At 46.0% G+C, this 14,477-nt stretch overlaps 1 protein-coding gene across 6 annotated transcripts in view; it reads right to left on the reverse strand.

Moving 5' to 3' along the window:
- The window catches only part of LOC141065779 (flavin-containing monooxygenase 5-like), an 816,973-nt gene that overhangs the window by 403,021 nt on the left and 399,475 nt on the right, over positions 1-14,477 (reverse strand). For all 6 annotated transcript variants that reach the window (XM_073557933.1, XM_073557934.1, XM_073557936.1 and 3 more), the window contains one exon: positions 2,978-3,166. In XM_073557933.1, coding sequence (XP_073414034.1) covers positions 2,978-3,166 — 189 coding nt within the window. The remainder of the gene's footprint in view (positions 1-2,977; positions 3,167-14,477) is intronic.

Consider the following 14,477-nt stretch of genomic DNA (forward strand, 5'->3'; position numbering starts at 1 on the left):
ATGGGTCTCCGAGGAGGATGGCAGGAACAGGCTAAGCCACCAGAAGACCAGAGAGGTTGGTAACTAAGAGGATTGCAGAACCCTGATCCTATCTGCACAACTAGCAGTAGTCGTGGAGCATGCCTACGATGCCCTAGACACTTCGTCACAGCCGGAGGACTAACTAAGCCTACAGACAGAAAGATGAAATCTAAACTGCCCCGGAGCAGATCCCCAAAGGAATAGACAGCCCCCAAACATATATTGTCGGTGAGACAAGATGAGACACAAACACAGGCAGAGAACAGATTGAGCAAACGATGGGGCCCAAGCTGTCTAGACAGGGCAGGACAGAAAAGATACTGTCTGCAATCATGCACAACCTTGAAAAAGTCCAACACTTCTGATATACAAAAAACCTGAGATCACACGATCTCACCCCCCCCGCTAGATCAGCACTCTGATATAAACTGGCAGCAAGCAAAAAGATACTAACATAACAGGGGACTGAACAAGCTGCAACATATGAAGCATGGCCCAGCACTGCCCCCAGCAGGGAGCACGCTGAACCCTAGCAGCAAAACAGAAAGCAAAAAAAGACACAACTAGATTAGATGCAAAGGATTAGCAAAAGAATCACTTAGCTGAACATGCAGATAAGGCAGGGGACAAAAGAGCTCCAAATGCACACTGAGGAAAAATCACCAGCAACCTTCAAGAGCAGCCAGCTCCATTATATGCTCCCAGCCAGCAATCCCAGATTCCCAATTATCATCATCAGGTGGAGAACCTCCATCCACCTGGCCAGCTCCACTACTCTCAGTAACCACCAGAGGGAGCAGAGGGAGCTTCGGCTCAAAAATCCGAGCAAGGGAGTTTACAACGCCTGCATGTTTATTGGCACTCTAAAGAGCGTCAAACTTTTAGGATGGAGACCCGAGCTCCCACCGAATAATCCCAGAAATGCTTGGCGCTCGCAGAGTAACGCGAGTACAGAGATACTTGGGTGAGTAATGAGCATTACCGAGCCTGCTCGCTCATCACTAATAATTAGCATATCAGATAATATCACTGGTCATCAAGGATAAGAGCACAATATGTTATATCAAATGTCAACTTACAAGTCAATATTACCGGCTTACACAAGCAAAAGTTTGTTTTCTTGATCAACCACAAAGAAACACATACATTCAAAAGTCAACATATACAGGTGCATCTCACAAAATTAGAATGTCATCAAAAAGTTAATTTATTTCAGTTGTTCAATACAAAAAGTGAAACTCATTATATAGAGTCATTACATATAGAGTGATCTATTTCAAGTGTTTATTTCTGTTTATGTTGATGATTATGGCTTACAGTCAATGAAAACCCCCAAGTCATTATCCCAGTAACTTAGAATACTTTATAACACCAGCTTGGAAAATGATTTCCATCTCCAAAAGTTTGTCATCAGAGTAAAGCATGAAGTGCTCTAAAATTTCTGGGTAGACGGCTGAGCTGACTTTGGTCTTGATAAAAAACAGTGTACCTAAACCAACAGATGACATGGCTCCCCAATTCATTACTGATTGTGGAAAATTCACACTAGACCTCAAGCAGCTTGGATTGTCTGCCTCTTCACCCTTCCTCCAGACTCTGGGACCTTGATTTCCAAGGTCTATTGTGAAATATCCACAATCAGTGATGGTTTGTGGAGCTATGTCATCTGCTGGTGTAGGTCCACTGTGTTTTATCAAGACCAAAGTCTGTGCAGCAATCTACAAGGAAATTTTAGAGAACTTCATGCTTTCCTCTGATGAAAAGCTTTTTGGAGTTGGAAATTTCATTCTCTAGCAGGACTTGGCACCTGTCCACGCTGCCAAAAGTACCAATACCTGGTTTACAAACAACAGTATCACTGTGCTTGATTGGCCAACACTCTCCTGACCTTAATCACACAGAGAATCTATGGGGTATTGTCAAGAGGAAAATGAGAGACACCAAACCCCATGCCATGCCTCAATGATGCAGTAATTGATGCTAAAGGAGCTGCTTGTGACTTGCAAGATTTGTAAGCTAGAGATTTGTGTGTATCAGCAACACACCTGCCGAAAACTCTCATCTGAATGCCTCACGTAATGCTTTCATTGTTGAAGCATAGGTGTCTCTAGTAATTACTGTTTTATGTGTCATGAATTCTAGTACTGAAACTCTTTCCGTATCCCAAAAAGCTGTTACCATGATCTTTCCAGCTGACTGTTGGACTCGAAATTTCTTTGGAATTGGGGACTCCTTCTTCTTCCATTGCTCAGACTTTTGTTTGGTCCCAGGATAACGGTAGCGGACCAATGTTTAATCATACGTAATAATTCGAGAGTGGAATTCTCCTTCATTTCTTCTTGGCATATCTAAATTCTCTTGGCTAAATTTCTGGCATCGATCATTGCACCCACCGTGAACTTACCTTTGACATCAAAATATCATGAATGATATAAGAAACTGTGCCATCTAAAATGCCCTATTCATGAGTTATATCTCTGACCTTGACCCAAATTTATGGCCTCCACTTTACAGCACATTTCCTCTAAAGATATTTTGACAAGTTGCCCTGAATGGGGGTCATCTTCAATTGCTTCACTACCCTATTTTAACTGCTTGGCCAAAAACTTTTATTGGTGGTAGGAAAGTGCATCATCACCATATACAGCAATTATCCTTTCATGGATTTCTTTAGGCTTCTTTTCTTCCTTTGTAAGGAATTTAATCATGGAATGAAGCTCCAAATCCTTCATTTTGTAGAGCCGCACTGTACTGCACATGCCGTCCTGTCATTTCAAGAGCTTTCAACAGACTGAACTTCTGTTGTGTCTGTTGCATATTCAGACGTGTCTCAACATGCACAGTGAACTCATCTCTCTAGCAATGACAGAACATGCTGGGGTAGATAACTCATTAAACATCCCTTGTAATTGCCAGAATACAGATGTTACCTGATTTACTGTCAGTATTGACATACCTTAAACTGGATGTGACTCAGAAGGTTGAACTTCTTGGCATACATTTGGAAATACTCTATAATTTTAGAGTTGTGCATGTAATTTGGAAAGTGTTCAGGAATTGGGTAATCACTGTAACACATTATCTCCTTAGATGTGTTAATAATCACAGATTTATAGATGCTGGCTCTGTCATCTTCAGCATTAAACTGTAAAAACAAATAATAACAAATGCTTTACAATACAGTAGAAAGTGTAATGATTTACTACCTAGTATGATACAGTCTTGTAAAATAATTGAAAAAGGAGGAACAGAGGAGTGTTTTTTGTTTTATAACAGTACAAAAAATCTTTAACACAATTGAACAGATAAAAGACAAAACATTTATAAAAAGTGAAAAATAAGGACACACAGTAGAGCAATATATACATTTCTAGTCCTAATTACAATACATCATTGTTTATACCAGCAAAATGTACCATGTAGATTTTTTGCCATTTTGTGAAAGAGTGCCTCTAGTAAAATAGTAAACACTGCGTTCTCGGCACCCGACTAGGAGTCATGGCAACTGCCCTGCTCCTGCTCGTGTGCACTTGGATGCCTTGCTGGGTCAAGTGGTGGTTGCGCGGCTGGCCGCAGGTGCATGCGCCGTTCTGACGCAGCCAGTGAGTAATCCAGTGATACAAACGGTCCTGCTTGGGAGCATTGTAACACCTCCCCTTGAGAAAGCATGGCATACTAAATTAAGCGAAATGTGCGTTGGGGCTGTTAAAGGTCTGTGTGATTTGCCTTTAAGCAATTGGTTAGATGACTAATGTTTGTACCATTTTGTATAACAATGATGGCTCTGAATGAAACTCTTATATGTGACTCTTCTAAAGTCTGATTATGTGAACTTGCCCCTATAAACTATTGATTCATATACACCAAAGAGTGTTATCCACTGATGGTAGATGGATGATTACTATTTCACTAGATTCACTGTTTCACAAAATGGCGAAAAATCTACATGGTACATTTTGCCGGTATAAACAATGATGTATTGTAATTAGGACTAGAAATGTATATATTACTGGGCGTCACTACTGTGGTGTGTCCTTATTTTTCACTCTGTAAATGTTTTGTCTTTTATCTGTTTAATTGTGTCAGTAAAGACTTTTTGTACTTTTATGAAACAAAGAACACTCCTCCTTTTTCAAATATGCTATTTTGGAGAGGTTTTCTTTCTGTGGCTAAGTGTATTGTGTATGTGGCGCCCCTGCGGGTCCAGTCGCTACAGAGGTACTGCATCTCATCCAGAGGTGTGGTATCTCACGACCGGGTAAGATGGGGGTGTGGCGCCCCTGAGGCTCAGTCACCACAGAGGTACTGCACCTTTTCCTAAGGTGTGGTGCCCCACCATCCAGGTAAGGTGGGAACTCCTGACCACGCTCCAACACTCGCACCCCACACAATAGAGTAGTTCAGCAAAGCCACATTGCGGCTCCTTGCTTAGAGAGAAGCAGAGCACCTTTGGTGGTTCCCTGATCGGAACACTAAACTTGCTGGGAAGTGGGTGGAGTTGAGAAGACATAAAAGAGTGGGAAGGTTTAGGATTAGAGGTCAGTCTGAAGGAGAGTGAGAGGAAGTCACTCGGAGAGGAGTGAGGGAAGGAGATCCCTGGAAGAGGGATGGAGGAAGGAGTGCTGCAGCAGGCCTGAGTGACCCGGGTCTGCTGGCACGGGAAAGGAAAGAGGAGAAAGACATTGAACTGAACCTGAGCTTCCATAGGAAAGAAAGACAAGTACGGAACGTAGGAGAAAAGGGAACACAGAGGACGTGGGTTAGGAGAGAACCCTGCCTAGAAGATCTAAGCGCAAGGCCGGGGCCCGGTCCTCGAGGTTGTATGGACACTAATGGTTCTGCAGCAGACACCGGTGGAGTAGTGGGCTGTAAATGCACTACTCCCATCTAAGACTTGGGGGCACAACAGCAACACGAATAGAGAGCCGGGACTCAGGAGTAAGGAGTCCCCGAAGCAGGCTACAGCTGTCTGCCGTACAAGTAGAGTTCTTGGGAACATCTGATAGGAGGAACTCCAGTGTAACTCAGTACTAGCAGATCTTCACACTTAAAGGTGCTATAGAGGAGACGTTCAGAAAAGGTACATAAGTTGGCGGAGTGTCGGAAGGGAGCATTCCATCTTGCCAGGAGGTTGACTGAGTCCCTGACCCGGAGGACACAGCATGGAAGTGGGCAATACAGACTGTGAGTAAAGCTTTGGAACTACATGCCCTGGTGTCCTCCATTCCTTCCTGCGTCCGCCTGCCTGGCAATGCTGCATCCCCTGCGCCGGACACTACACCATCTAAGTGTCACTTCACCTATTCGGCCCTGGGACGACAGCCCTGCCTGTAGAGGGCTATAACATCACTGCTGCATCACACCATCTGTCCCAGAGGATCTGTCTGCAGCGTCGGCCTAACATCTCACTTGCTGAACACCACAGGTGGCATCACGAACTATTCATCTAACTATATTCCACCATAAGCATTACCCGCCATTACTTGGGCGCCCAGGGCAACGGACCGGGTCACCACTGCTGTGACACACCACCCGCTGATACCGGCCCGGTACCGAGTAACCCCGCAGCCCTGGGAGGGTGACCCAAACTTGGCGTCACGAACAGGATGATGAGACCCGATGCTATCGAGTTCTGTGCGCCTTGGACTTAAAACTTTTGAGAATGTGCAGAAGACCCAATTTAATAGACTGTAATATGAACATTAAAAATGGCTGTTGGCGTGGAGAAGAAGGGTGTGACGAGATGGGAGGTCCTAGGAAAAGACCGCCAAAAGTCTTGGGCCTCCCCTGCCTGAATTACTATGTGACAGCGACATGGCCCACCCCCCCGAGGGGTTCGTATACTGGCTTGGTATGGAGGCGCTGGAAGAAGATGCCGCCCCAAGAAGGAGGGGCAGAAGCCAGTGGCGGGAAAGGGGCCGAGGCAGGAAGAAGAATGCCAGAACGCCATTTTGGAGAGAGACGGGAGGAGGCCTGTGGAGCGCGGGGAAGCTAATCTCCTTGGCGCCATGGCTGAAGGCTCCAACCCAGTATCTGAGATGAACCGCCGGCAGCTGGAGGACGAAATTGCCCAGCTGACGCGCTGTCTGCAACTGAGGCAGGAAGCGCTATGCACAATAAATCTGCAGCGCGCCCAGGATGGGTCTACACCTGCGGTACCCGCGACACTGATATCCACCACTGCTGCACCGGACCTCTTCCAGGCAGACCCTGTGGAGCCGACGACTGCTGCCATGCTACCGGCAGCGTACCTTGTCCCCTCCTTGCCGCTACTACCGGAGGAGTTGTACACAGCACAGGGAGCTGAAGCAGAGGAAGAGGAGACCCCGTCCGGACCTGACGCAGCCGTGCAGGTCCCTACAGAGACCCCCGTGGATCCGTAGCTGCCATTAGCTCCACCGCAGTCCCCGGTATCGCACCAACCAGCATCCACTGCCACTACACCTGCACTGGAGCAGAGACCACACCGCCAGGAGGCATCAGGTATATACCCCTGCCCTCCTAATGGGTTGCCCCCCGACTTCACGTTGTCAGAGGCTGGCTTGCGGGAACTCGAAATGGGGCAGTTGGAAGAGTCAGCTGGGGGCACTGGTCTGTCGGAGATGGAGAGGTGGAGGAGGTCCCTGCTGAGGAGGGTACGACTGGAACAGGCGCGCACGATTCGGCATCTTCGGGGATTGGAGGAATCCAGGTCGCTTTGGGATAGTGACCTCGGGATCCGTTGGCTGACGAGTCCCCATGTAGTCGCCTATCAGCGCCAACAAGCTGAGGCATCCCTCGGTGCTAGGCCACGCACCAGAGCACCAGAACTGTCAAGCAACCAGCAACAGGATGAAGATACCCAAAGTCTCACATCTGGTAGCAGCTCACAATCAGCAGCTTCCAGAACCCCAGGAGGGAACAGCAACCATTAATCTCATTACCAAGGAGGGTATTTGCACCGTTGTGCTTTAAAGTTATTTTTGTTTATGCATCATGTTTTTCCAGTGTTGCCCTGTTTTGTTGGCAGCCTTTCCATTGAACTGCAGAGATCATGAACGCTGAATGGTCCAGAACTGTAATTGTAAAGAGTTGCACCACTTTAGGTGCCCTCTCTTGGTTTTACATAGGACACTTTGCAAAGATAAGGTCTACCTCATCAAAGGACACTGCAAGAGATCGCGGCTGGGAGCAGTGTTCAGCACTTACAAGAATAATTAAACGTTTTAATGTGAAGTATTTGATAATGATGTGTCTTATGAGAGTAAATGGCTTTTATATAGAATGTTTTAATAAAGAGATGATAGATTTGGATAGAGACTAATAAAGAATTGAAAATGGTACTACGGTTGTCACTCAGAGTTAAAAGAGAGTAGAAAATGTGCACCAAAGATGAAAAGACATGTGTTGATGAAGAATACTGAAGTGATAGTGAGAAACAGACAATAGTACTTTGAATTGAGTATTGTATGGAAAATTGCACTTTTGACTTAGGATTTTAGATAGTTAATTAAGAATTGTTTGCAAGAATGAGTGCCTCTCACATTGGGAAGTTTAGTATAAGAAATGTTTATACAGCATTACAAAAATTTGTATGTTCCTGTATTGTCAACTTTGTTTGCCTTGCAGCCCACGGACGTGCTGTGTTTAACGGGGGGTATGTGGTGCCCCTGAGGCTCAGTCACCACAGAGGTACTGCACCTTCTCCTAAGGTGTGGTGCCCCACCATCCAGGTAAGGTGGGAACTCCTGACCATGCTCCAACACTCGCACCCCACACAATAGAGTAGTTCAGCAAAGCCACATTGCGGCTCCTTGCTTAGAGAGAAGCAGAGCACCTTTGGTGATTCCCTGCTCGGAACACTAAACGTGCTGGGAGGTGGGTGGAGTTGGGAATACATAAAAGAGTGGGAAGGTTTAGAGGTCAGTCTGAAGGAGAGTGAGTGAGAGGAAGTCACTCGGAGAGGAGTGAGGGAAGGAGATCCCTGGAAGAGGGATGGAGGAAGGAGTGCTGCAGCAGGCCTGAGTGACCCGGGTCTGCTGGCACGGGAAAGGAAAGAAGGAGAAAGACATTGAACTGAAGCCCAAGATTCCATAGGAAAGAAAGACAAGTACGGAAAGTAGGAGAAAAGGGAACACAGAGGATGTGGGTTAGGAGAGAACCCTGCCTAGAAGATCTAAGCGCAAGGCCGGGGCCCGGTCCCCGAGGTTGTATGGACACTAATGGTTCTGCAGCAGACACCGGAGGAGTAGTGGGCTGTAAATGCACTACTCCCATCTGAGACTTGGGGGCAAACAGCAACACGGATAGAGAGCCGGGACTCAGGAGTAAGGTGTCCCCGAAGCAGGCTACAGCTGTCTGCTGTACAAGTAGAGTTCTTGGGAACATCTGATAGGAGGAACTCCAGTGTAACTCAGTACTAGGAGATCTTCACACTTAAAGGCGCTATAGAGGAGACGTTCAGAAAAGGTACATAAGTTGGCGGAGTGTCGGAAGGGAGCATTCCATCTTGCCTGGAGGTTGACTGAGTCCCTGACCTGGAGGACACGGCACGGAAGCGGGCACTACAGACTGTGAGTAAAGCTTTGGAACTACATGCCCTGGTATCCTCCATTCCTTCCTGCGCCCGCCTGCCTGGCACTGCTGCATCCCCTGCGCCGGACGCTACACCATCTAAGTGTCACTTCACCTATTCTGCCCTGGGACGATAGCCCTGCCTGTGGAGGGCTATAACATCACTGCTGCACCACACCATCTGTCCCAGAGGATCTGTCTGCAGCGTCAGCCTAACATCTCACTTGCCGAACACCACAGGTGGCTGTTATGAATGAGTCACCGAAGGAGGAAAAAACAAAAATACAAGCTAAGTCCAGAAAACCGGAGAGGTTGGTAGCTATCGGATTGCAGACCCCTGATCCTATCCACAACAACTAACAGTAGCCATGGGGGATTCCTACGATGCCCTAGACCCCTTGATCACAGCCAGAGAACTAAATAGGCCTAAAGAAAGAAAGGGGAAATCTAAACTGCCCCAGAGCAGACCCCAAAGCAAAAGGCAGCCCCCAACATATAATGACAGTGAAGCAAGATGAAAACACTAATACAGATAGAAAGATAGGTTGATTAAACGATGGGGCCCAAGCTGACTAAAAAGGACAGGATAGAAAAGCTGCTGTCTGCAATCCGCAAAAAACCCTACCAAAAAATGTCACAACCGTCTGATAGGAAAAACAGGCCCTGAAGTCGCTAGGACTTCAAAATGACTATATCAGCACTCAGGTAAATTCTGAAGACAGAGCAAAGAGACAAACTGATCAGAGACAAAAATGGAACTCAGCACACCCCCGACCGGGGATGGCTGAACTACAAAAAAACAAGGTAAATAAAACAAAACTAATAAGTTCAATAGCAGAGCAAAAACTTATCTTTGGGAAGCAGGAATCAGACTGGTCTCCGAGAATCCAGCAGAGAAATCACCAGTGACTCAGAAGGGCGTCGGCTGCCTTATATCCCGTCAGCAGTTCCTGTTACCCAGTCATCATCTACCAGATCAGGTGTTTGGTAATCAGCCTCACTACCTTCCTTCACCAGAAGAGGGAGTTCATCAGACATCGACGGTGAAGGGGAAAATGAACTCACAACAGTACCTCCCCCTTGAGGAGGGGTCACCGAACCCTCATCCACGCCACCAGGGCGATCAGGATGGGCCCGATGAAAGGCACGAACCAATCTTTCGGCATGAATATCGGATGCAGGGACCCAAGAATTATCCTCCTGGCCATAAATCTTCCATTTAACCAAATACTGGAGTCTCCGTCTAGCCAGGCGAGAATCCAGTATCTTCTCAACCTCATATTCCACATTACCTTCAACCAATACCGGGTCAGGAGGTGCCACCACAGGAACTACTGGCTCAACAAACCTCATTAACAGAGACTTATGAAACACGTTATGGATCTTAAATGTAACAGGAAGAGCCAATCGAAAAGAGACTGGATTAAGAATCTCCAAAATCTTATAAGGTCCAATAAATCTAGATTTAAACTTTGGAGAAGCCACCTTCATAGCGATATTCTTTGATGACAACCAAACCATATCACCCACCTTAAACTGGGGACCAATGGTCCTATGCCGGTTGGAAAACCACTGGGCCTTTTCCTGGGAGAGAGACAACTTATCCACCACTTGGTCCCAGATCTGGTGCATTCTCTCCACCACAGTGTCAACACCTGGGCAGGCAGAAGGCTCCACCTGCCCTGAAGAGAATCGAGGATGAAACCCAAAGTTACAAAAAAAGGTGACATCAAAGTGGCAGAACTAGCTCTATTATTTAAAGCAAATTCGGCCAAGGGCAAAAATGAAACCCAATCATCCTGACCAGCAGAAATAAAACATCTCAAATACGACTCCAAAGTCTGGTTTGTTCTCTCCGTCTGCCCATTGGGCTGAGGGTGAAACGCAGAGGAGAAGGACAACTGAATTCCCAGCTTGGAACAGAAAGTCCTCCAAAATCTAGACACAAACTGACCTCCTCTGTCAGATACAATGTTCTCAGGAATCCCGTGCAAGCGAACCACCTGTTGCAAAAACAAGGGCACCAACTCTGAGGAAGATGGCAACTTAGGGTGTGGTACAAGATGGACCATCTTAGAGAATCTATCACAAATCACCCAAATAACAGTCATTATCTGAGAGACAGGCATATCAGAGATAAAATCCATTGAAATATGGGTCCATGGCCTCCTGGGCACCGGCAAAGGCATCAACAACCCACTAGAGCGAGAACAAGGTTTAGACCGAGAGCAAGTCCCACAGGACTGCACAAAATTCCTGACATCATGAGACAAGGCGGGCCACCAAAAAGGCCGACTCACCAAATCTCTAGTACCAAAAATACCTGGATGACCAGCCAATGCAGAGCAATGAACTTCAGACATCACTCTCTTCCTCCACTGGTCAGGAACATACAATTTTCCAATGGGACAACGCTCAGGTTTGTCCTCCTGAAACTCTTCCAGAGCACGTCTCAAATCGGGCGAGATGGCAGAAAGAACTACCCCCTCACCTAAGATGGTAGCAGGCTTGGTCACAACAGGAGAATCAGCAAAGAAACTCCTAGAGAGGGCATCTGCCTTGACATTCTTAGTGCCCGGAAGAAAAGAGACCACAAAATCAAAATGTGTGAAAAACAAGGCCCACCTAGCCTGTCTAGGATTCAAGCGTTTGGCCGACTCCAGGTAAATCAAATTCTTGTGATCAGTAAGGACCACGACTTGATGTTTAGCTCCCTCCAAGCAATGTCTCCACTCCTCAAATGCCCATTTCATGGCTAACAGTTCCCGATTCCACACATCATAGTTACGTTCGGATAGGGAGAACTTTCGGGAAAAGAAAGCACAGGGATTCATTTTAGATGTTACAGGATCCTTTTGGGACAAAACAGCTCCTGCACCAATCTCAGAAGCGTCCACCTCTACCTGAATCGGGAGTGAGACATCAGGTTGCCGCAAAACAGGAGCAGAAGTGAACCTTCGCTTCAGCTCCTGAAAAGAAGAAACAGCCTCCGGAGACCAATTCAGCACATCAGCACCCTTCTTCGTGAAATCAGTCAATGGATTGGCAATACCAGAAAAATTAGCTATAAATTTACGATAAAAATTAGCAAAACCCAAAAACTTCTGGAGGGCCTTCAAAGAAGTGGGCTGAACCCAATCATAAATGGCCTGTACCTTGGCCGGGTCCATTTCAATAGTTGACGGAGACAAAATAAATCCCAAAAATGAAATCCTCTGTACACCAAAAAGGCATTTCGATCCCTTGACATACAGGGAATTCTCCCTCAAAATCCAGAACACAGTCCGAACATGTTCCACATGAGAGTCCCAATCCTTGGAAAAGATCAAAATATCATCCAGATAGATGATCAAAAATTTATCCACCAAGTCTCGGAAAATATCATTCATGAAGCACTGGAAGACAGAAGGGGCATTAGTGAGCCCAAAAGGCATCACCAGGTACTCAAAATGTCCCTCCGGAGTATTAAACGCCGTCTTCCATTCATCCCCATGCTTAATGCGAATAAGATTATACGCCCCCTGAGGTCAAGCTTTGTGAACTAGCAAGCACCTTTAACTCTGGAGAATAGATCAGAAATCAGGGGTAACGGATACTGATATTTAACAGTAATTTTGTTGAGGAAACGATAGTCAATACAAGGCCTTAATGACCCATCTTTCTTAGCCATGAAAAAAAAACCAGCACCTAAGGGTGAAGAGGATGGTCTAATATGACCCTTCTCCAATGACTCCTTAATATAGGATCGCATAGCCTCGTGCTCGGGTACAGATAAATTGAAAAGTCGACCCTTGGGAAATTTACACCCAGGGCTCAGCTCAATTGCACAGTCATAACTCCTATGAGGAGGCAAAGACGCAGACTCATTCTCACTAAATACATCATAAAAATCAGCCAAATAGTCAGGAACATCATGCGACTGGGGAGAGGTGGAGAAAACAGGAGCATCACTAAGGGCACACCGACAACCCCAACTCACCACAGACACAGATTTCCTATCCAAAACTGGGTAATGGATTTGCAACCAGGGAAACCCCAGAACAATGGTATCATGCAAATTATGCAACACCAAAAATCTGCAATTCTCTTGATGGTCTGGGGCGACCCGCATTACCACCTGGGTCCAAAACTGAGGTTTATTCTTCGCCAAAGGAGTAGCATCAATACCCCTCAAAGGGATAGGCATCCGCAGAGGTGTCATAGGAAATCCACAACATTTAGCAAAATCCAAGTCCATCAGGTTCAGAGCTGCTCCCGAATCCACAAAAGCCTTAGCTGAAAATGTGGACAGGGAGCAGATCAGAGTAATTGCCAGAAGAAACTTAGGTTGAACACCACCCACAGCAAATGTGTGTGCAAAATGTTTCTCTTGTTTAGGGCAGAGAGAAATGATATGCGAGGCATCACCACAGAAGAAACACAGCTTATTATGCCTTCTGAACTCCTGACGCTGCACCCCAGACAAAACTCTATCTCATTGCATAGGTTCAGACATTTGTTCAACAGGTGGCAACATCTCTCGTGCGGTTTTGCGTTCACGCAAACGCCGATCAACCTGAATGGCAAATGACATAGAATCGTCAAGACCAGAGGGAACAGGAAATCCCACCATAGTATCTTTTACGGTTTCTGACAAACCCTTCCGAAAGAGAGCTGCCAAGGCACCATCATTCCAGGTAGTAAGGACCGCCCACTTTCGGAATTTTTGACAGTACAACTCTGCAGAATCCTGACCTTGGCTCAATGCCAACAGGGCCTTTTCAGCCTGATCAATAGCATTAGGTTCATCATACAACAACCCCAAGGCTTGAAAAAATGTGTTCACATTAGTAAGAATAGGATCATCAGGTTTCAAAGAAAACACCCAATCCTGGGGATCGCCGCACAGCAAAGAGATGACAATTTTAACCTGCTGCGCGGAGCTCCCCGATGAGTTAGGCTTAAAGGCAAAAAATAATTTAAAATTATTCTTAAAATTCAAAAATTTAGATCGATCCCCAAAAAACACATCAGGAGTAGGGATCTTTGGTTCAGCAGCATGTGAATGAGCAAAATAGGCGGAAATTCCCTGCACTTCAGCAGTGAGCTGCTCCACACGATCAGACAATTGCTTCATCTCCATTGAGAAAGAAAAAAAAATTCCCCCTGCGGCCTCAGAGACATAGAGGAAAAAATATACACAAAAAAAAAAAATATTCTGACAAACTCTTTTTTTTTTTTCTTTACAATTCTTTCCTGCTATTGAGTACCCTAGGATCTGCGTTAAGGCTGGTGATTCTGTTATGAATGAGTCACCGAAGGAGGAAAAAACAAGAATACAAGCTAAGTCCAGAAAACCGGAGAGGTTGGTAGCTATCGGATTGCAGACCCCTGATCCTATCCACAACAACTAACAGTAGCCGTGGGGGGTTCCTACGATGCCCTAGACCCCTCGATCACAGCCAGAGAACTAAATAGGCCTAAAGAAAGAAAGGGGAAATCTAAACTGCCCCAGAGCAGACCCCAAAGCAAAAGGCAGCCAACCACATATAATGACGGTGAAGCAAGATGAAAACACTAACACAGATAGAAAGATAGGTTGAGCAAACGATGGGGCCCAAGCTGACTAAAAAGGACAGGATAGAAAAGCTGCTGTCTGCAATCCGCAAAAAACCCTACCAAAAAATGTCACAACCGTCTGATAGGAAAAACAGGCCCTGAAGTCGCTAGGACTTCAAAATGACTATATCAGCACTCAGGTAAATTCTGAAGACAGAGCAAAGAGACAAACTGATCAGAGACAAAAATGGAACTCAGCACACCCCCGACCGGGGATGGCTGAACTACAAAAAAACAAGGTAAACAAAACAAAACTAATAAGTTCAATAGCAGAGCAAAAACTTATCTTTGGGAAGCAGGAATCA

Source organism: Dendrobates tinctorius, unplaced genomic scaffold (assembly GCF_039654945.1).
Source record: "Dendrobates tinctorius isolate UK_male_01 unplaced genomic scaffold, ASM3965494v1 ptg000012l, whole genome shotgun sequence".
Lineage (NCBI taxonomy): Eukaryota > Metazoa > Chordata > Amphibia > Anura > Dendrobatidae > Dendrobates > Dendrobates tinctorius.